Source organism: Chaetomium fimeti (genome assembly GCF_033439085.1).
Source record: "Chaetomium fimeti strain CBS 168.71 chromosome Unknown B0H64scaffold_2, whole genome shotgun sequence".
Lineage (NCBI taxonomy): Eukaryota > Fungi > Ascomycota > Sordariomycetes > Sordariales > Chaetomiaceae > Chaetomium > Chaetomium fimeti.
The window spans coordinates 3,419,879-3,440,816 of record NW_026944330.1 but is presented as its reverse complement, the minus strand read 5'-3'; the positions used below and the strand labels follow the sequence as shown (position 1 = coordinate 3,440,816).

Sequence of the window (20,938 nt, the reverse complement as noted above, 5' to 3'; positions counted from 1 at the left end):
GATGTCGGAGGTTGACCCCGGATTGTTTCAATGACTGGGTTAACAAGGGAGGCAACTCGGGCTAACGCAGGGCAATGAACGTCGTGTCGTCGTTGTCGCGTTGACAAAGCAGTGGGACTTGAAAATAGCAAGGAGTGTTTGTCTCAGATCCCCCCGATGAGTGGTCGTCGGGCTGCAGTTTTTATTTTCGTCGAAAGCCATGCAGCATTCCGCGTCCAAGTCCCGTTTCTGGGCCGGCACAGCGGCCTGACGGGGTGGGGGGGTGTGACCAGGGGATGGGATTACAGGACCAAGATGACCAGGGTACCCACCTCTTAACGGGACGACGACCACGGTTCGCATGAATCTGCTAAGGTCCGTCTGAGAACTGCACCAAGCCTTTGAATTTCACGGCCAAATATTAAAAGTTAGGAAGAAACCAACGATACGGAGAAGCTCAGAATTCCAGACTTTAACTGCTTCCGGTTTCGATGTTTCCACGCACGCACGGGTAGACCCGGAATGACCGGATTCAGCTTCAGGTCAGGAACAAGTCGATGGCGGGGCAGGGCAAGCAGATGCAGGGTTAATCAGGAAGCTGGCCAATTAGGTAGTTACGGGGCGAGCCAGAACTGCTGCAAAACCCCCACATTGGCCTTGATCGCTGCCCCTCCTCGTGCCTCAAGCACTCGTGAACCCTCGTTAACAAAATATTCAAGCAAGCTGCCATCGAACCAGGCCGACAACTCCCACAACACAGCCTCTGCTGCTCGTGCCATGGCCAACTTCCGTAGGTTTAGGCCCGACGACCTAAACAAGCTCTCAAAATGCAATCTCGATCCATTCACCGAAACGTATGAGCTCGGTTTCTATTTGCAGTATTACGCGAAATGGCCGTCACTGTTCCAGGTCGCCGAGGACCAGCACGGCAACATCATCGGATACAGTAGGGACAGACCCTTTTTATTGTTTTATTCATCAGACCTCTGACCAGTGCAGTCATGGGAAAGCTCGAATCGTCACCTGAGATATACCAATTCTCGGAGCACTACCTACCCTGGCACGCCCACATCACGGCCGTCACCGTCGCCCCAGAGGCTCGTCGTCTCGGCATTGGGAAGCTGTTGACGGAGCAGCTCGAGGTGGCCGCCGATGCCAACGATGCCTGGTTCGTCGACCTGTTTGTGCGCGTCAGCAACCACAAGGCCATCACTTTCTACAAGAACATGGGCTACAGCGTCTTTCGGGTGGTTAAGGACTACTATGGCGAACACTCAACTGACCCGACCCTGTCGAGCGAGGATGCCTACGACATGCGCAAGCCCATGAAGAGGGACGCGAAGCGGCAGCATGTGAGGGACGATGGCGAGAAGCACGAGGTGGACCCGAGCGATGTGTGGTGAAAACTGCCTTGGCTCGTCCCTCGAGCTGCCATTGAAGTATGCCCAAAAGCGAAGGCTCTGCTGGGGCACGCCATGATGCAACTCTGGTTTTGGTATATGAGATACCCACGGCATTCTGCAAAGTTGGCGGACGAGGACACTCGGCAGATGAATGCCCCTTAAGCGCTAATCAGACCGCCCGATCTTGCGCCAACTTCGATTTTAGGAGGCCGGGATTGCAGTGAGATGAAACAGCATGCGAATCCCTCTCTCAGACAACAGAAGGTGTGTTGACCTCACCCATCGCTTGAGAGCCAGCCTCAAATATCAATACCGTTCAAGGTCCATCACCTCCGATCCAAAATCTAATGGTGCATGCCCAAAGTCGTCGGCATGTGCGGATTATGCCTGTCCTTTTCTACGGCGTTCAACTCCCGGCCTAGGAGGTGGCGAAATCTACTCATACCGAGAGGGGTTTCGTGTATCAACCTCGCGGGATGAGATCACCCAGCGTCAAGTTACGCATGGGTGAAAGCGCGTGCACGCCAGCATCACCCTCGATGCTATGACACACCGACCTACCCCTTTCCCGTAACTTGCCCCAGAGTTCGCAGGGACGTCCCTGACCGCCGAGAATCCCAACATTTTCGTAGGGCTGAAGACGAGGCCGGCGTCTACATGTGTGCATCCATGCCGGGCTTAACCGCCAACTAGCCCGGTGTACATATAACCATGGCGGTCTTGGGATGACGGGCTGCTCTTGAACCTGCGAGTGTGCTTTGAGCCGTGACAAACCGTTTCCGGTTGTCGCTATAGCTTATAAACAACAACATCGTCTTGTTAAAACGAAAATGATCTTCTTGCTAGTATCCCTATTACACCACCTAGAACGATAAATCAACAATACATGTACACCCATCTAGCTTACAACTTGCTCCCCTTGCCCCCGCTCAAGTACACGTTGGCCAGCTTGAGCATGTCGACGGCCTCAGCCACCATCTCGTCCACAATCTCCCCCGCCGGCTGGATCTTCTGGATGGCCCCGGCCACTTGTCCCATGAGGTGGGGCACGTCGATGTCGTTCCCTTCCTCGAGGTCATGCTCAACAGGCACCACCCCCTTGTTGCACAGCTCCTGGATCTTGTCCGGCTGCGTGTGCCACTTCCGGATGTAGTCATTGGTCTTCATCCTCAGCGGCCGCCCACTGAGCACCAGCGTGCGCTCGGTACCCTCAAACTCACAGCTCACCACCTCCTTCTTATGCTCCTCGCTGCACCCAGCCTCCACACTCGCCACGAACCTCGTGCCCACCCACACCCCGGCCGCGCCCTGCATCAGCGAACTCGCCAACCCCCGCCCATTCGAAATCCCCCCAGCCGCCACCACCAGCGCCGTCTGCTTCCCCCCGAGCATCTTCGGCCTATACTGCCTTGCAACATCCACCACCGCCGGAATCAACACACTATTCGCCACATCCCCGGTATGCCCGCCCCCCTCCCCGCCCTGCGCGCACACCATATCGACCCCCAACTCGAGCGCCTTGACCGCATGCTTCGGATGCCCGACCATATTCATGACCAGAATCCCCGCCCCATGCAACCTCTCAATCACCTCCACCGGCGGCACACCGACCGCACTCACAAACAGCCGCGCCCCACTGCCCACCGTAATATCAATCAACTCCTCCAACTTCCCGCCCGTGTAATCGTGATTCGTCTTGCGCGCGTTCCCACCGACCTGCGGCAGCGCCAGGTCGATGCCGAAGGGGAGGTCGGGATGGCGCAGGTGGGCTTTCAGCTCGGCGACGATCTCGCGCAGCTGGTCCGGCGTGTACATGAACCCGCCGATCACGCCGAGCCCGCCGGCGTTGGACACCGCGGCGGCGAGGCGCCCGTTGGAGGTGCGCGCCATGCCGGCGAGGAGGATCGGGTGTTGGATGCCCAGGAGGGTGGTGAGGGGGGTGGTGATGGGGCCGGTGGGGGGGGACATGGTGGTGGTTGTGGTGGTGGTGGGTGGTGTTTTGGGGGTGTAAGTGAGAGGTGAGGGTGAGAGTAAAAAGGGGTTGTTGATGTGAGAGATTGGAGTTGGGATAACTAAGCCGAACGCTTGAAGGAAAGTGGTTTGATGGCGGGAAGAGAAAAAAGAGAAAAAAGGACACTGGCAACAAAGATAAATAAGAATCAGGTTGTAATCACAAGCAACCCTCAAGACTTCAACAAACCTTGAAGACAAGGGGAAGACGCCCTGTGGCCCACTGAGTGGAGTCCGGAGCCGGGCACCCGGGGTCGAACCGAGAAGCCAAGATGCGGGGAGCGGGGAGGAGCCGAGGCATCTGCAAGTCACCGATGGGGCCTTGGCATCGACTCTCTCAGGGCAGTCACCAACTTCCATGAAGTCTCCGATTTGAGCAAGAACTGACACCACAAGTAGAACATGGCAAGCGTCTGGTGATATTCGCCGGACCGTGTCGAGCCATTTACATATGTATAAAATCATCCAAGTTTCTCCAGATAATACAGCCAGCCAGGCGCATGATAATCATGCAACGTCTATCATAACCATTCTACCATGTCCTGTGCACTGCGCAGAACACCAACGCCGGGATATCAAGCCAATCCAGTTACTGTGTACATCCTCCCCAGAGGTACCGTGGTATTTCTCCCTCTTTTGACCCCTTAAACTCAAGGAGAGGCCGGTTTCATAAGCCATCGTGACCATCAGCCATCTCATAAAGATAGTCATTCGTTCCAGGTTCGTTTTAAACACCCGTTCATTATGTGCTTCGGAAGAAGTCTTAACCAAAATGAGGCAGCCGCGCCGGCACAAAGGTGTTCTCAACTCGTAGTTCGCCATTAGTTTTCTTCGTTGGTGTGGGGCTAGGCTCTCGGGTCGCGGGGTGTGGTGGCTTAAATTCGATCTCTTCAAGCTCGTCGTCATCAATCGTGGTTCGACGTAGGTTAGGTGCGAGGCCCTCTGTTATTGGGGTAGGCTGAGGCTGGTTATTTGGTGCGTCGCTCTCCGCTTCGTCGGTATTATTCAAGGGCTCGGAACCGTCCTTGCCCAGACCTCTCTGCATGGCCAGTTGTGCGGCAGCTCTCCGCCTCCGCTCGATCTCTTCATATTCTTCCTTGGCGGCTTGCTCCTCTTCCCGCCGGAGGTCCTCTAGCGAGGGGGCCTGTACCGGGCTTTCCACCTCCTGGACAGGAGATACCGGGTTGCTATCCCACTTGCTTTCCTCTGGTGTGTGCGTCGACGACAGCGTAGTTCGAGAAACTGTCCTTGATAGGCCCCTGTCTCTGTCCCTATCGGCTGGCCGTTTCCCTTTGCTGCTGCGGGTCTTGGTGCTGCCCCGGTCGTCAACCCGTTCCAATGCCACCGTAAACTCGTCGCCCAGCGGCACCGCATCCTCATCCCCTTCCCCATCGCTCGGGAATAGATCACCCCTTGACCGATATGAGCTCGACGTATCCCCCGAAGTTGTGGTGTCGCTCCTCGGCCTTTTCCCTTGCTGCCGCTGCTGTTGCTGCCTTGGTCCCTCCTCATCGTTCCCTCCCAGCAACGGCTGATGTTCATCGTCCCTCAGTCCATCCCCATGATACCCCTGCTCCGTCCCTCCACCACCACCACCACCAGGATGCTCCCTCAAATTCGCCGCCGACGGTTTGTACCTCAGACTCCCCACAATCTTAAACGGCAACCTCCCCAAAAACCCCAACGGCGCCGTCCTCGGAATAACATTCGGATCCTCCTCACCGGAGCTCTTCCTCCCCACCGCACCCCTCGTGCCATAACTCATCCCCCTCTTCCTTCTCGGCTGATCCACCACATCCCCGCCACCACCACCACCACCACCACCACCCCCAACCCCAGACCCCCTATGCCCCGACCCCGTCCCGGCCAGCAACCGATCCCAATCCCCACCCAAGATCCCCCCACCCCGCCTCCCACTCCCATGGTGGTGGTGGCTCTCCCCCTCCCTCCCCCCGGCATCCGCCTCAAACTCGGCCGCAAAATCCTCCTCCCAATCATCATAAAAATCAAAACTATACTCCGGCGCCGCCCTCCCCACCGTAGTCGTCCTACGCGACCCCCTCGCCCCACGATCGCGCTCGCGCGCCCTTCGCGCCCTTTCGTCACGATCACCCAGACATACGGCGGCGCACGAGTCGACGGCGGCGCCGAGCGAGGCGAGGCAGGGGTTGATGTAGCGGTGGCCGAAGGTCCAGATGCCGGCGGCGGCGTCCGACGTGACGGCCTCGGTGGTGTGCGACAGCTGGTTCCACGTCTGGCGCAGCCGCGGGTCTTGGATGAAGGCCATTGTCTACTCTCTACTCTCTCTTTCTCTCTCTCTCTCTCTCTCTCTCTCTCTCTCTCTCTCTCTCTCTCTCTCTCCGTCTCTCGCTCTCCGTCTGGGTTGGTTTGCGTTTTATGTGTGTTTGTTTGGGTGGGGGTGTGGTCGGGGGTGGTTGTCGGGGTGGTTGGTGGTTGGTGGCGCAGGGAGCGAGGGAGCTACCTAGCGGTCGCTTTGGCGTTGCGGGCGCTGGAGGGGCGACATTCGATAAACCGACTCGGTTGTATCTGTGGAGGCGCGCTCGCTGGTTGGGGAATTTGGAATTGGTGACGCCGTTCAAATATTGGAAGTAAAACGCCGGTGACGGCTGTTCAATGGAGCGGGATGAAATGCGCCGGAGCTGGGGTCCGCGACTGTGTTAATGTGAGCGGACGCGATGTCCAGGGAGTCGGCATTTGGTCCGGGCACTCGAACTCGATGTCGGAAGGAATGTACAAAAATGAAGATGAGTCGTGGATTGCCGCGCAATTGCTGATGGGCATTTGTAGTCTAGAGATTGCCGCCGCAACTTGTTTCAGGGCCGCATTCCTACATACCGAGATGTCGGCAAAAGAAGGTCTGGTCGGGCTGCGCCGTTCTAATGACGGATTGATGCATAGCCTGCAGTGAGGTGAGACTCTGGGGAAGCCCCGCTATACCACTGGCTGCCAGCTGGATTTGGAAGGCGGATCGCAGCATCCTTGCGGAGCCACCTGGCGATGAGATCATCGCAATGGCTCGAGTACAGATTACACAGTAACTCGCATCACCAGCACATCGATCAAAGACGGGGCGGCGCCTGGGCGGCCCAACGCGTCCTTTGAGAATGATGAGTTCAGGAGTTGCAAAATATACTGCGTCACGCTATGTAGCTAGGTACGGTAGCTCTACCTAGGATACCCGCCGGTTGAGCTGGATCAAGGGCCGATCATGGATGATGGCCCAGTGGTGAGATCAGGCGAAAGGGGATATTGAGTGGACGCCGATGCCAGGATATCCACCGTTTCGCTAACTCGAGCTGAACCGCAAGCTGTATCATAAGTTGTCCCCTGGATGAGCTATCCCCCCAAAGACGTCTCAATGATGACCATTCGTAGTTGCGGCAACCGGCGCGGGAGGCGGTCGCTCGGGGCCATACGGTTGGGGCTGTTGCTGGTGATGCAGCTCGTCCTCTGTCTCGTCGTCGTACTCATCGCCGTCGTCACTAACCTCTTCGTCTTCGCCTTCATCGTACTCGTCGTCCTCGTACTCGCTCTCGTCTCCGTCCAGGTCCCCCTCCACATACCCGTGTTCGACCGTGCCCGTCAGCCCCTGCGGGATGCCCCGGCCCTGTTGTTGCATTTGTTTGATGATGCCGTTGAGCTTCTCGAGCTTCTTCTTCAGCTCATCGATCTCGCCCAGGTTCTTGTTCCGTTCTTCCGCCATCTTCAGGATGTTACCGTTCACCTGGTCGTGCTTCCGCTTGAGGTTTTCGTTCTCGCGCTCCAGTCGTTTCGTCTTCTTCGACATGTCCTCCATCTCTTTCCGGAACGTCATGAATAGGTCGTTGCTGTTGTTGAGCGTATCCTCGACCTGTGCCCGCGCGTCAGTCTGCGCGCTCGGCCGGCGGTGGCGCACGGGACAGACCTGTTTGAACTTGTCCACGTAGACGTTGAGCTGTTGCCTCAGTTCCGTCTCTGTCTTGGAGAAGGTCTGCACCTGCGCGTTGAGTTGCCTCGACCGCGCAAGTTCCGCATCGTAGTTCTTCTTCTCCCGCTCGAACCTCGCCAGGTTGTACTGAACCTCGAGCTCCTTGGTGCGCATCTGCGAGTGGAAGTGGAGCTCCCTGAGCTCATACTGGTCGATAAAAGACTTGAAGCGCTGACAGAACCTAGGGACCGTGAGCTGTGAGCCAGGAGAGCATGGGGGCCTGACGTACAACTCCTCCATCTCCATGTCGACCACCTGCTTGCGCGGATTGTCCTTCTCTTCCTGATAGTCGTCCATTCGCCTGAGGATGCCCGAGTATCTCTCGTCCCAGGTGTTCTGGCTTCTGACCTGCGTGTCGGAGAGCGTCTTGTTCTCGTTCTGCCCGAGCCATTCCATCAGCACACCGGCTTCCAACAGCTAACCCTCGGGCGGGGGAGCGCACCTTAAGCTTGTTATTCTCCCTCTGAAGCTCACGGCAGAGCTTCTCCAGCTTCTCCTTAAGAGACACGGTTTTGTTGAGCTCGTTCCTACTGCTGTCTTTATCTTTTTGCAACTGGTCCCCGCGTTTCTTGTTTTTAATACTCTCGCGCTCGTGCCGCTTCATATCCGAGAGGAGGTCGGAACATCGTTTCGTCAGGTGGTCGATTTTTTGGAGCTCGCTCATCTTCGAGGTTTGGCTGTGCAACTCCCTATTCGCCTTTTTGACCTCCCGCTCTGCCACCAGTCAGTCGTCAAGTCCTAATAGTAGCCCGTCTCCCCACGGCATTTCTGGGGTCAATTCTCGATAATAGCACCATAGCGGCAGGCAACAACTTCCCCGCCTCATCTCCCCCTCCCACCCCTCCCCCCACCCAAGACCAGAAATAAAGGAAAAAGGAGCAGTCCGCGGCCCCTTGGATCCGGTAGCCACGGAAGAATAGGACGTGTACCCACCGATATCAGCCTCCTGATCTTTCTCGCCGGCCGCATCGTGCTCGAGCTGCGAGATTCTTTGCGCGATGAGCTTGGATGCTTCGTTCGGCTCGGGGGTCTTCTTCTGCTTCCCCTTCTTTCCGGGGACAGCGGCAGGCGGTGCCGGGGCGGGTCGGTTGTCATGGCCAGCAGCATGGTGCCCGGTGGCATGGAGGGGGTCGGACGGTTGTTGATTCGGGGCTCCAGCGGCCACGGGAGTCGCGGGTCGGGGTACCACAGTTGGTGAAGCCATCGTTGGGTTGGCCAAGGACATTGGGGAGGTAGCTGCCTGTGTGAGGCCTAATATACGGAGTAACAAGTGGTGAGCAAAAGACTAGGTACCAAATATGGAATGCCGTGGGGAAATCTGAGGTTCCATACGCTATTTACCCTCAGTAGTGGCGATGTGGCCTGGGCGCGGAGACGGCGACCGAGCGTCGTCCTCGTCGTTTTCCGTCGCTCTGAGAGAGTTTCGACGTCGTCTACAGTCGGAAGGAGCCTCGAGATGACACTGCGGGTCGCTTATTCAATCAGGCGACAACAGGATGGCATGCGTCACTCGCGATGCACAACTCGGGACCGAATGCACGCTATAAAACCCTTCGCTGTGAAGGGAAGCAAGCGTGTGGGTGATAGTTAACCAGATCCCGCAGCGAGTGCACAATACTGCGCCGTCTGCCGTCGAGCAGGGGTCTCGAGGGTAGAGGAGAATGGGTGTCAGGGTCGCACTTGGTTGGTGCTGCCCGGTGGTGGTTGAGCAGGCGAGCAACTGCAGAGATTGCTCCTGCGTCTCCAGAATGTCGTCGCAATTGCATTAGCCTCGTCCAGCCCTGGGAAACCTGGAACGGCTGCTAAAACTCAGGTGTGGAGCTGCACCAATTCATGCCGTGGACGACACATCGGGGCGTTAACCCGCGGCGACTCAGCGCTTCTGTCCCTTCCATCGAGTCGGGTCGCCCTCGGTGGGGGAAGTGGCGGGCATGAACCCGTGCTTGGCAGATATGACGGTACCTCAAGGCCAGGATCCAAATGGGGTAACACTTCAAGTGTAGTCGACTGCCAGAACGAAACGAAAGCCATCTGGAAGCCAACAGAAGCTGTATTTACTGAGATTGATTTTGTTTTACTCGGTTTATTTTAGCTGATTTGTTTCCCTCGGTTCTTTCTTCACTTTCTTTTTGTCTTGGTTTCATATTTTCCTTCGGAGTTCGGTATTTTTTTGGCCAGAATGGTGAACTTGAGGCTTGTGTGGTGCTTCAATAACACCCTCTTCTGCCCCACTTTCCGATCAAGCCGAGCCCAGTTTCGGCTTCGGTCGCTGCCAGCTCCACTCTCTATCCAGATTTCGACAAGCAAGCTTTCCATATCAAATACTCACCTACACTAGGCACCTATCTGGGCAGGCAAGTTGTCGTAGGTCCTATGCCAACCTAACCATTCGCCAAATCGACTCGAACCAGCGACGGGTTTCCTTTCGCTACCCCTAGTCGGCGCCGTCAAGATGCTTCGCAGCACAGCTACACGCGCTGCGAGAGCGGCAGCAACCGATCTCTCGCAACTTCCCAAGGCCGGCGAGAAACTCCATGGTTTCACGCTTCTCCGGACGAAGCATGTCCCGGAACTCGAGTTGACGGCACTGCACTTGCGGCACGACAAGACAGGCGCCGAACACCTACATATCGCCCGTGATGACAGCAACAATGTTTTCTCCATCGGGTTCAAGACCAACCCCCCAGACGATACCGGCATCCCGCACATCCTGGAGCATACTACGCTCTGTGGAAGTGAGAAGTTCGTGCTCGAGTCCCAGTTTCTGTTCCCTTTTTAACGCCCACAGGTACCCAATCCGGGATCCCTTCTTCAAGATGCTGCCGCGTACCCTGTCCAACTTCATGAACGCCTTTACCGCCTCGGACCATACCTTTTACCCCTTCGCCACCACCAACGCCCGGGATTTCAAAAACTTGATGTCCGTATACCTCGACGCGACTCTCAAACCTTTGTTGAAGGAATCCGATTTCACCCAGGAGGGATGGCGAATCGGGCCCGAGAACCCCCAGGCCCTTGCCGCTGGCGGCGAAGTCAAGCCGGAGGACCGGAAGCTCGTCTTCAAGGGCGTCGTGTACAACGAGATGAAGGGCCAGATGTCGGACGCGGGCTATCTCTATTATATCAGATTCCAAGACCACATCTTCCCAGACATCAACAACTCGGGTGGCGACCCACAGAAGATTACCGACCTAACCTACGAGCAGCTTAAGCAGTTCCATGCTGAGCACTATCACCCGAGCAACGCCAAGGTTTTCACATATGGCGACATGCCGCTGGCAGACCACTTGAGGGAGATTGACGCCCAACTTGGCGCCTTCGAGCGGATCAAGGGTGATATGGCGATCCACCGCCCTATTGATCTCAGCGGCGGGCCCCAGGAGGTGCGGCTGCAGGGCCCCATCGACCCTCTGGTCGACCTGAACAAGCAGGTCAAGACATCCGTGTCTTGGGTGCTGGGCGACACTTCCAACGTTGTCGAGTCGTTCTCCCTGGCGTTGATATCTGCCCTGCTGACGGACGGCTACGGTTCACCTTTGTATAAGGGCCTCATCGAGACCGGCCTTGGCACCGACTGGAGTCCTAATTCGGGTTACGACAGCTCGGGCAAGGTTGGCATATACTCAATTGGCTTGACGGGCGTGGCGGAGGCGGATGTATCAAAGCTGAAGCCCGCTGTGCAAGACATCCTTCGCAGCGTGCGGGACAAGGGCTTTGATCGATCCAAAATTGACGGCTACCTGCATCAGCTCGAGCTGGGCCTCAAGCACAAGACGGCCAACTTTGGCATGTCTTTGCTGCACCGGTTAAAGCCGAAATGGTTCACGGGGGTCGATCCGTTCGACTCGCTTGCCTGGAACGACACGCTTGCTGCGTTTGAGACCGAGTATGCCAAGGCGGGCTACCTCGAAGGCTTGATGGAAAAGTACCTAATGAACGACAACACATTAACGTTCACTATGTCTCCATCTGCCGAGTTCGTGCAGGAACTTGCCAAAGAGGAGGAAACCCGGCTCAAGACCAAGATTTCCAAGGCTGTCGAGGCCGCAGGTGGCGAGGACCAAGCTCAGGCCGCTCTCGAAACACGGGAATTGGCGCTCTTGACTGAGCAAGGCAAATCCAACACCGAAGACCTAAGCTGCCTACCAAGTGTTCACGTCCAGGACATTCCGCGCCAGAAAGAGCCGGTGGTTCTGCGAAACGAGACCGTGGGCGAGGTTAAGCTCCAGTTGCACGAGGCACCAACCAATGGCCTGACGTACTTCCGGGCGATCAACACACTAGAGAACCTGCCCGATGAATTGCGCTCTCTCATCCCGCTCTTTACCGATGCCATTATGCGCCTCGGCACGAAGGACATGACCACGGAGCAGCTGGAGGATCTCATCAAGCTCAAGACTGGCGGCGTGTCCGTCGGCTACCACTCGGCATCGCGGCCGACAGATTATGCGCAAGCAAAGGAGGGTCTTGTGTTCTCCGGGATGGCCCTGGATCGCAATGTCCCAGTCATGTTCGACCTCCTGCGCAAAGTGATCGTCGACACAAATTTCGATAGCCCAGAGGCCGCCCAGCAGATACGGCAGCTTCTACAGGCCGCCTCTGATGGCGTTGTCAACGACATTGCCTCATCAGGCCATTCTTTTGCTCGAAGAGCCGCGGAAGCCGGTCTGACGTGGGATGCATTTGTCAGGGAGCAAGTCAGCGGTTTGTCGCAAATAAAGCTTGTGACAAGCCTAGCAAACCGGCCGGAGTCTGACAAGCTCGAAGATGTCATCGGAAAGCTGAAGCTGATTCAGCAGTTTGCCTTTGCGGGCACCATGCGGGCTGCCATCACATGCGATAGCGAGAGCGCCGCCAACAACACCGGCGCTCTTTCGAGCTTCTTGGGCTCACTCCCGTCCCACACTGTCAACTTCCCAGCGCGCCAAAACCGGGACTTTGCAAAGAACATCAAGTCGTTCTATCCCCTACCATACCAGGTCTATTATGGCGCGCTTGCCTTGCCAACCGTTTCTTATACGTCGCCTGACAATGCCCCTCTCCAGATCCTGTCCTCTCTCCTGACCCACAAGCACCTGCATCACGAGATCCGTGAGAAGGGCGGGGCCTACGGTGGCGGCGCATACTCGAGGGCGATCGACGGCATCTTTGGCTTCTACTCGTACCGCGACCCGAATCCGCTCAACACCATCAAGATCATGCGGAACGCCGGCCAGTGGGCTGTAGACAAGAAGTGGTCGGACCGCGATCTCGAAGACGCTAAGATCTCCGTCTTCCAAGGTGTCGATGCCCCCCGAGCGGTCAACGAAGAGGGCATGAGTAACTTCGTTTACGGCATCACCGAAGAGATGAAGCAAGCCCGCCGCGAGCAACTCCTCGATGTCACCAAGGACCAGGTCCGTGACGTCGCTCAGAAGTACATTGTGAACGCATTGAGCAAAGAGTCCGAACGCCTCGTGTTCTTGGGCGAGAAACGCGACTTTGTCGACAAGTCCTGGACCGTCAATGAGATGGACATCAACGGGTCTGCCTAGAAGTGGGCCTCGGACAACGACTGCCCTGACAGCCAGTCGCCATGTATTCTTAATATGTATAACATCTACCGATGATACCCTTCTCTAACGTCGCAAGCTCACCCCCTCGTTCAAATCGCACTGCACCAGCGCTGCCATAGTCGCAAATCCGTCTACCCCTTCATGGCCAACGGCGGCTCATCCAGCGCCACATCACCTCGGTGGCTTCCCCATACCAGCGTCCAGATACGATACGTCTTACTGCTTCAGTTGATAGCTTTGAGACCACAACATGGCGCGAGATCAAACACACAGGCACCGGTCTAGCATCGGGTCTGGCTCGTTCTCTCAGAACCGCCCTCCACAGCTTTGGACTCGCGGACTAAAGAACAGAGTACATGCTGTGACTGTTGGCCCTCCATTTTCACATGTGACTTACAGTTGGCAATTGGATCTTCTGCCGCTCCTGCTTACATCATGTAGGTACGGTCCAGATCCGAGTGGCTGTCAATCAACTTGCAGGAATGGGAACAGTGACGGCCAATCCCCGCTCACTTCATGCCGGTAACCGGCGCAGGTACATGCGGGTGTCAAAACCTCAATACCGACTTTTCATCGGTGGCCGAGGTGGCAACGAGACAGGCGGTTGCAAAGTTTCGAAGGGGATCTACTACGCTCTCCCGACCCAGCTGACGCATGTGATGTTGAGCGATTTCCGCCCTCCCTTACAAGCGCGCAGCGAGTCAGCGACAGCGAGGGCGCCATGGCATGCAGCTCCAACGCAGGACCTCCCGACACCTTGAATGCGCACCACCATGCAGTGCTTCGTCGGGGCTACGACTCATGCCAGTTGTCGGTCGCTCCCCGATGGTGTAGTTGGGTTGTCAGGGCACACTCCTCCATCACACCTTGGGCATCACAAGGGAAACAGGCTAATGTTGAGGACGCCGTCGGTGCGCGATTTTTTTTATCACTGGCGCTGTGTTGCTGGCTATCGAAATATCGGTGGTTTTGCTGCGTCTGGCTGGACCAAGCAAGACCCGCGTACCCGCGGCCGCGCGACCCGCCGTGTCCGCTCACCGTCCCCTCCTTTTCGTCGGGGGGGATCGAGATGTCTGGCGGTGTCTAGCGGGGAAGGGTGTGAGACCCGCATTCCGCTTCTGCACTGCCGCTGACCGCAAGTTGCGGCTTGAAACTGGCATGGCTCGCATGGCCGCCGGCAGACAGGTACAGATGGACTTCAGAAACTTCGATTCGTGCTTTTTTGAAGGAGCAGAGGGGTGGGCGGCCTCTCTGCGAGCCACCTACTGCGGGCCGTTGTCGTTGCCCATCGACCCCGTTGCCTGCCCTGCGATATCTGCGACGCTGTTGGCCAACATGCAGGCCCTGGCAACTCGGCTTCACCTTGGGATCTCAAATTTTACGTGTTAAATCTTCGGCGTTACGGAGTTCTATGCGTTGTAAAGAGAGAGCCAAAATGCACGTAACGTATGACGGCTATAGAAAGGTACTTTGATTCGGACCTTTCGCATTCGGACTCAAGGCTCGTCGCGATTTGATGGTGGTTGAAGAGGGAAAAATCGTGAATCAATGATGGCTCATCCCGGTGGCCCCGCCTTATCCCCGTTCACAACCTTGGTGTGGAGACTGTTTTGTGCACTGGCCATGGAAATCAAGGAAAAAATTGAGCAGAACCCTCTGATCCCCACACTGATTGCACACCCATTTGCACGCCCCTCAATTTAAGAAGCTCCGACCCAGCTTCTAAACTTTCACCTTTCCACTCACAACGGTTTTCCGCCATCTTGTCTCACATCGTCTCTCCCGTATCCCTCTCTCCATCGCTCTCCGACTATCCCAGGCCTCGCAGAAATTGCAATTGCTCAGACTCTGCCTTTTGTGTAAGTGCGACATCGATTTCGGCGTTTCCTTGTCAAGGCTCGTGCAATGAATGGATGCCACACGAGGTACAACCCAGAGAGCCGGAATTCTGGCTACACGGCGTCGCGTGCCTCGCCCCGGCTCTCGTGGCCCTATCACCGTCACCCATTGGGATGGGAATCAAACAAGCAGGACCTACAACAAGCGCCTTGTTCAGGATGCTGACGTCGTTCACAGGATCGGCTTTTGCTCCGTCACACTTCGACTGCCTTTGGTCTCCACAAAGGCACCTACTCGACTACGGCTTTCTTGGCCGTAGCCCTTGCCTCGGACGAAGATTTCAGCCTCCGAAAAACCTTCCATATCATCAACGTACTCCCACCACCTGCTGAGGACGCCTAAGGAACTCGAGATTTCCTTGTTCGATTTCCTTCGCCACCAGAACCCCGAGTTCGACTCCCCCAACCAGCTGCCGCATAGGACGAGTGGTGCGGTTCTTCCTCTAACCGGGGAAGAGTCGACGAAGTCTCGTCAGACCGACCAGGGATCCGTCTGCTTCCGCTTTCGACCTCCCTAAAACCTACTTAAGCACCCGTGCTATCAATCTTGCCCCTGTCTCCTGACAGACTTCATATCGCGCTCTAGCTCACCACAGCCAACGCGAACCAGCCAACCGGTCCTTAACCCGCTACGCTAACCACTCTCATCTCCGATCCACCGTTCACTCGCGAAATCGAGGGATATGGTTATGCCAACGCTCATCACGGATCGATTCACACCACTTGATTATACGGACTTGACGAATAATCATGTGTTTTTGAAGAGCTACAACAATGGCCTCTTTGGATACAACCAGCATGGCCACCTCGGCCATCATGACGACGGGGACAGGCTCAACTCAGCCAAGCAGCTGATTGGCGACGCTCTTCGGGAGCGCGTCGAAAATGTCAACCACGAGTTCTGCGAGCCCGGCGAGGAGGACACGTTCTTCGTGGCCGACCTCGGTGAGGTTTATCGCCAGCATCTTCGCTGGAAGCGGAACTTGCCGCGGGTCAAGCCGTTCTATGGTACGACCCACCGGTTTCCCTGGGATTGAGCCTGACTTCCGTGCTAACTATTTACAGCCGTCAAGTGCAACCCGGACACGAAGCTCCTGGAGCTGCTGTCCGCCCTCGGCACCGGCTTCGACTGCGCCTCGAAGGCCGAGATCGAGCAGGTCCTGAAGCTGGGCGTTGACCCCTCGCGCATCATCTACGCGCAGCCCTGCAAGACCAACTCGTATGTGCGTTATGTCGCCCAGCAGGGCGTGCGCCAGATGACCTTCGACAACGCCGACGAGCTCCGCAAGATCGCGCGCCTGTATCCTGATGCAGAGCTCTTCCTGCGGATCCTCACCGACGACTCCTCTTCGCTCTGCCGTCTCAGCCTCAAGTTCGGCGCTTCGCTCGATTCCACCGACAGCCTCCTGGCTCTGGCACACGAACTCGGCCTCAATGTTGTGGGCGTCAGCTTCCACGTCGGCTCGGGCGCCTCGGATCCCGCTGCCTTCTTGAAGGCCGTTCAGGATGCCCATGTGGTTTTCCAGCAGGCTGCTTCTCACGGATTCTCGCTCAAGACCCTGGACGTGGGCGGTGGCTTCTGCAGCGACAACACCTTTGAACAGATGGCTGGCGTGCTCCGTGCCGCTCTCGACGACTACTTCCCGGCCCACTTGGGGATCAACCTCATCGCGGAGCCCGGCCGCTACTACGCGTCCGCGGCCTTCACCCTCGCTTGCAACGTCATTGCCCGCCGCACCATTGAGGACATGTCGGCCGCCAGCTACATGGTGTACGTCAACGATGGTCTGTACGGCAACTTCAGCAGCATCATGTTTGACCACCAGCACCCTGTCGCCAAGGTGCTGCGGTCCGGCGATCGTACCATGTACGACACCCCTGCCGCCGACGCCACTGACGAGGCCGACGGCATCGAGTACAGCATCTGGGGCCCCACCTGCGACGGTATCGATCGCATCACCGAGAGCATCAAGTTCCCCCACCTGCTCGACGTGGGCGACTGGCTGTACTTTGAGGACATGGGAGCCTACACCAAGTGCTCGGCCACCACGTTCAACGGGTTCACCAACAGCCATGACGTCATCTATGTGTGCAGCGAGCCGGGCGCGAAGGCTCTGCTCGATCTTGATTGAAACGGCTAGTCTGAAGGCGCTACTGGAGTGACTTTTAAGGACTGTCATTGCCCCTGATTTGTGAAAGACGGGGGTCACTTTCACTTCTTTTACTGCTTTATAGAAAATGGTGATGGGGGCTAAGTCCTCGGTTGAGATTCGATAGGAAAAACGAATAGAGACATCTATTCCCAGAATTGTCGCCTCCTTAAAATATCGATCGATTCCTCGATGCACAGGATACTAACGGAGAGATGGTCAGGTGTAACAATAATAACCATATGCGGGCCGCCGGTGTGATGAAGAGCAGAACACCGGGTTTCACGACGGCGAATGGTCGCATGTTTAATAACCTTAAGGATCAATCCCCCACGCCGAGCGTCTCGGCCAGTCCCGCGCCAAATTAACGCCCCATTTGACCGTTGGGGATCCTCCCTTCCCTTTCCGGCACCGAGAAGCATAAGTACTGGACGAAGAGTAGCCCCAGCACCTTCCATTCTATTCTGTTGCTCTGATTTGCCAGTGGGGGGTTGCGTTTTAACTTGCTTTTAGGTTGTTCTTTTCTTTTTCTGAGCTGCGTCTTCCCTTTTGCTATGCTATTCCATACGATCCTTGGCCAGTTCTGGCATGATCTGACAGACTTCCCCGAGATCCGCCCATCCCGCTTCCCTCTTTGTACGACCGGACAAGAATGGGCTGAGCTGAACCGGGGATTAAGAAAGACTGGAACGCAGTGCCACAGTCACCGCACACCATTTCTCATCTGGTCGTGTGCGAACCTCCCTCTCCTGTGCCCCTCACTCACCCGGCTGTCCTTTTGGGTGAAACTGTCTCGGCGCCCAATCCAATCATTTGTGATTTGTGTGCTTACGGGGAGCTTTTGCTTTCTTCTTCTTTTACTTTCCGTGTTTCCTTTCCCCATGCTGGCAATCGGGTCGTTGACTTCTTTACTTGGCTTGTCCGGCATATTATCTGCTGACCTTACGCGGCCCAACACCTCGCTCGGGTACTGCCCCCAGAGGAATGATACATATTCTCCCAACCCAATCGCCCATTAATAGAAAAAACGAAGCAAACGCAGTCAACACCACAAACCTCCAGCCAAACAACCATCAAATAACCATCAAATAACCATCAAATAACCCAAGCAACCAATACACTCAAATCCGAAGACGAGGTAGAGCCAAAGGTTTGCCAGCAAAGCAAACATGGTCCGCAACTTCGTCATACTCGCGGGGTCGTCCCACCCCGCCTTCGTCGACAAGGTGGCGGGCGTCCTCGGCGTCGCGCCCTCGAGCCGGGTGCTGACCAAGTTCTCGAGCGGCGAGACGCGGTGCGAGATCCGCGACTCGATCCGGGGCAAGGACGTCTACATCGTGCAGAGCTTCGGCACGGGGGACGACGACGGCACCGACGGGGGGAATCAGGGACTAGACGGCGGCGGCGGCGGCGGCGGGGAGAAGCACACGGTCAACGACTACTTCATCGAGCTGTGCATCATGATCTCGGCCTGCAAGACCGGCAGCGCAAGGAGGGTCACCGCCGTGCTGCCGCTGTTCCCTTACTCGCGGCAGCCGGACCTGCCGTTTTCCAAGGTCGGTGCGCCCCTTGTTGGGATGTCGCCGCCGCCGCAGCAGCAGCAGCAGCAGCAGGGGAAGGGAGAGGGTGAGGCGGCGGCGGGTGCCGGTGGGAAGGGTGCGGTCCAGTACACGTTTGAGAGCGTCCCTGCTACGCCGGGGCCGAATATCCCTAGGACGGTGGGGCTGGGGACTGCTGGTGTTGATGTGGTCGAGATGATCGGGGCGCAAGTCTCCCTGCGGTCCAAGGAAGGGAATGGGCGGGCTTCGTCAGCGCCGGCACCCCAGCAGCAGCAGCAGCAACAGCCGCCTAACAGCTACACCACGCATGACTACGAGAATCCGTCGTTGATGATGGCGCTGCAGGCTAAGCCGGGACATAAGCAGTTCATGGCGCAGTCTGGGTCGCTGGTGGCGAACTTGTTGACCTGCGCCGGAGCCGACCGGGTCCTGACCTGTGATCTCCATGAAAGTGCCTACCAAGGGTTCTTCGATATTCCCGGTATGTTCTTTACTGTCCCACGAGGCTAGCACTTGAGGAGCAATACTAACTTGCGCTGCAGTGGACAACCTCCACGCCCGCCCTCTCCTAAAGCGCTACATCCAGCAGAACATCCCCAATTATCGCGACGCCGTCATCGTCAGCCCGGACGCGGGCGGTGCTAAACGCGCCACTGCCATCGCCGACAGCCTCGGGCTCGCCTTTGCCCTGATTCACAAGGGTATGCCTTCCCCTCACTCTGAAACCAACACCACATCCATCCAACGAAGCTAACATCCCATAATCGCAGAACGGCGCCCGCCCAAGATCTCGCAAGCGCCCAAGGCGACCATGATGCTGGTCGGCCGCGTCGCGGCGCGCGTGTGCATCCTGATCGACGACCTGGCCGACACGGCCAACACGATCACGCGGGCGGCCAAGCTGCTCAAGCGCGAGGGCGCCGTGCGCGTCGTCGCCCTGCTGACCCACGGCGTGCTCAGCGGCGACGCCATCGCCCGCATCAACGCCTCCGCCCTCGACGCCGTCGTCGTCACCAACACGGTCGCGCAGGAGCCCCACCAGCGGCTGTGCCCGAAACTGGAGGTGCTGGATATCAGTGGGACGTTTGCCGAGGCGATTCGGCGGGTGCATCATGGGGAGAGTGTTAGTATGCTGTTTCAGTATGATTGATGGGTTGAGGGGGGTTGGTTGGGGGTTGAGGGGGTCGGTTGATACTTGGGTTGGGGGGGGAGGGTTTGGGGGTAGTGGGATGGGATTGGGGGTGCGATTGGGGGGGTGCGATTGCGGTGGGAGGATGGAGGATACGGTTGAGTTGGGGGTGTTGGTGTGGATGTGGATGAGTGTGGGATATGCTGTAACTCTTGTCCTGTTTTCTGGGCGTGGATTCCATTGCTGGGATTGGCAGTGGCGTGTTGGGGAAAATGGGAAACGGGACGGGAGGGAAAAGGGCACTCCGGTTGGGTTGTCGTGATACCCCATACTCAAAAGGAAGTTTTGTCTCATTACTTCGCATTCGTACTTGGTGTAGGTTGCGTTAGCGTCAATTTCAAGTATCAATCAGGAAGATGGATCAGAGTAAGTCGGGAGGTACCTGCGGTAAATTGTGGCGTGCGAGAGATCAGGCGCACAGCTGATGGTAAACACAGCCCAATGTCAAATCCGCGCTGAAACAATGGCAAGGAAGATCAGAGGCCAAGTTGGGAATAAGGTTGGCGCCGGGACGATCAACGGTCGGCACTTGATTACCCTGTCAAACGGGTACATGTACGCATGTATACAGAATACCGGTACGAAATACTGCTTGTCTTTGTTTGAAGGGGGAGGGTATCGAGGTACATAGCCACTGATAGTATACGAAGCAGAGTTGTGGCATGCAGTGGGACTCCCGACATGTTGGACATCCCACTGCATGTTTTGCATTTCTCGCGCTGCTCGACCTTCAATGGTACGTTCGATCGATGCATCCAGACACGCACACACCCCCTTAAGCCTTCGAGATCGAGGGATGCGGATGCGGGATCGCTGAATCGAACGCAAGGGCACAGAGAGTGGCGTGCGGGGTGGCATGGGTGGTTCGAAAGGAGCCGATGGGGTTTAATTGAAAACGCGAACCCGACGCGGGGCGACCCGTGACGAGACGCGCCGCAGATTGGCCAACGCAAGGGAAGCAGGTCCCGTGCGACAGGCACACGTTTGCCGACCAAGGCCTCTCAGCCACTCGATGACCCCCACTACCCATGGGGCCGATGGGCTTGTGCCGCTGGGCAGAAATCAAAACAACAACAACAGAGCAAATCTGGCGAACCACACAAGAGCCTTTGCTGCAATGCGCGCCCCGTGATCTCGGCCACAGCATGCACATGTCAAAGGAGGGGACAACAAATACCGCGGTCCCGTGGCCGCAGGGGGGATTAAA

At 57.0% G+C, this 20,938-nt stretch overlaps 7 protein-coding genes across 7 annotated transcripts; 4 read left to right on the top strand and 3 right to left on the bottom strand.

Moving 5' to 3' along the window:
* The first annotated feature begins 664 nt into the window (after positions 1 to 664).
* On the top strand, positions 665 to 1,614 carry B0H64DRAFT_95149 (acyl-CoA N-acyltransferase). Its single transcript, XM_062809013.1, has 2 exons — positions 665 to 925; positions 979 to 1,614. Exons 1-2 carry the CDS (start codon positions 757 to 759, stop codon positions 1,380 to 1,382), a joined length of 573 nt encoding a protein of 190 aa, XP_062662750.1. The 5' UTR covers positions 665 to 756; the 3' UTR covers positions 1,383 to 1,614.
* A 671-nt stretch (positions 1,615 to 2,285) lies between these two features.
* Positions 2,286 to 3,350, bottom strand: B0H64DRAFT_415603 (2-nitropropane dioxygenase-like protein; the record flags this gene model as incomplete). The annotated part of the gene is made up of 1 exon (XM_062805108.1): positions 2,286 to 3,350. One exon carries the CDS (start codon positions 3,348 to 3,350, stop codon positions 2,286 to 2,288), a length of 1,065 nt encoding a protein of 354 aa, XP_062662749.1.
* Positions 3,351 to 4,155: 805 nt separating this feature from the next.
* Positions 4,156 to 5,857, bottom strand: B0H64DRAFT_455035 (uncharacterized protein; the record flags this gene model as incomplete). Its single annotated transcript, XM_062807294.1, has 2 exons — positions 5,310 to 5,857; positions 4,156 to 4,910 (listed from the first exon to the last, which is right to left on the bottom strand). The coding sequence occupies exons 1-2, from the start codon at positions 5,677 to 5,679 to the stop codon at positions 4,156 to 4,158; spliced, it is 1,125 nt and encodes a 374-aa protein (XP_062662748.1). The 5' UTR covers positions 5,680 to 5,857.
* A 911-nt stretch (positions 5,858 to 6,768) lies between these two features.
* Positions 6,769 to 8,584, bottom strand: B0H64DRAFT_316728 (myosin-like coiled-coil protein-domain-containing protein; the record flags this gene model as incomplete). Its single annotated transcript, XM_062800299.1, has 3 exons — positions 6,769 to 7,758; positions 7,823 to 8,094; positions 8,314 to 8,584. The coding sequence occupies 3 exons, from the start codon at positions 8,582 to 8,584 to the stop codon at positions 6,769 to 6,771; spliced, it is 1,533 nt and encodes a 510-aa protein (XP_062662747.1).
* Positions 8,585 to 9,674: 1,090 nt separating this feature from the next.
* B0H64DRAFT_95115 (Metalloenzyme, LuxS/M16 peptidase-like protein) lies at positions 9,675 to 13,050 on the top strand. The gene is made up of 2 exons (XM_062809012.1): positions 9,675 to 10,122; positions 10,169 to 13,050. The coding sequence occupies exons 1-2, from the start codon at positions 9,833 to 9,835 to the stop codon at positions 12,912 to 12,914; spliced, it is 3,036 nt and encodes a 1,011-aa protein (XP_062662746.1). The 5' UTR covers positions 9,675 to 9,832; the 3' UTR covers positions 12,915 to 13,050.
* A 2,768-nt stretch (positions 13,051 to 15,818) lies between these two features.
* On the top strand, positions 15,819 to 17,237 carry B0H64DRAFT_387786 (pyridoxal-dependent decarboxylase; the record flags this gene model as incomplete). Its single annotated transcript, XM_062803229.1, has 1 exon — positions 15,819 to 17,237. A coding segment is annotated over exon 1 (872 nt), but the record flags the coding sequence as incomplete, so codon positions are not given.
* A 915-nt stretch (positions 17,238 to 18,152) lies between these two features.
* Positions 18,153 to 19,692, top strand: B0H64DRAFT_316274 (phosphoribosyltransferase-like protein; the record flags this gene model as incomplete). The annotated part of the gene is made up of 4 exons (XM_062800280.1): positions 18,153 to 18,554; positions 18,615 to 19,023; positions 19,085 to 19,243; positions 19,313 to 19,692. The coding sequence occupies 4 exons, from the start codon at positions 18,153 to 18,155 to the stop codon at positions 19,690 to 19,692; spliced, it is 1,350 nt and encodes a 449-aa protein (XP_062662744.1).
* Positions 19,693 to 20,938: the final 1,246 nt, after the last annotated feature.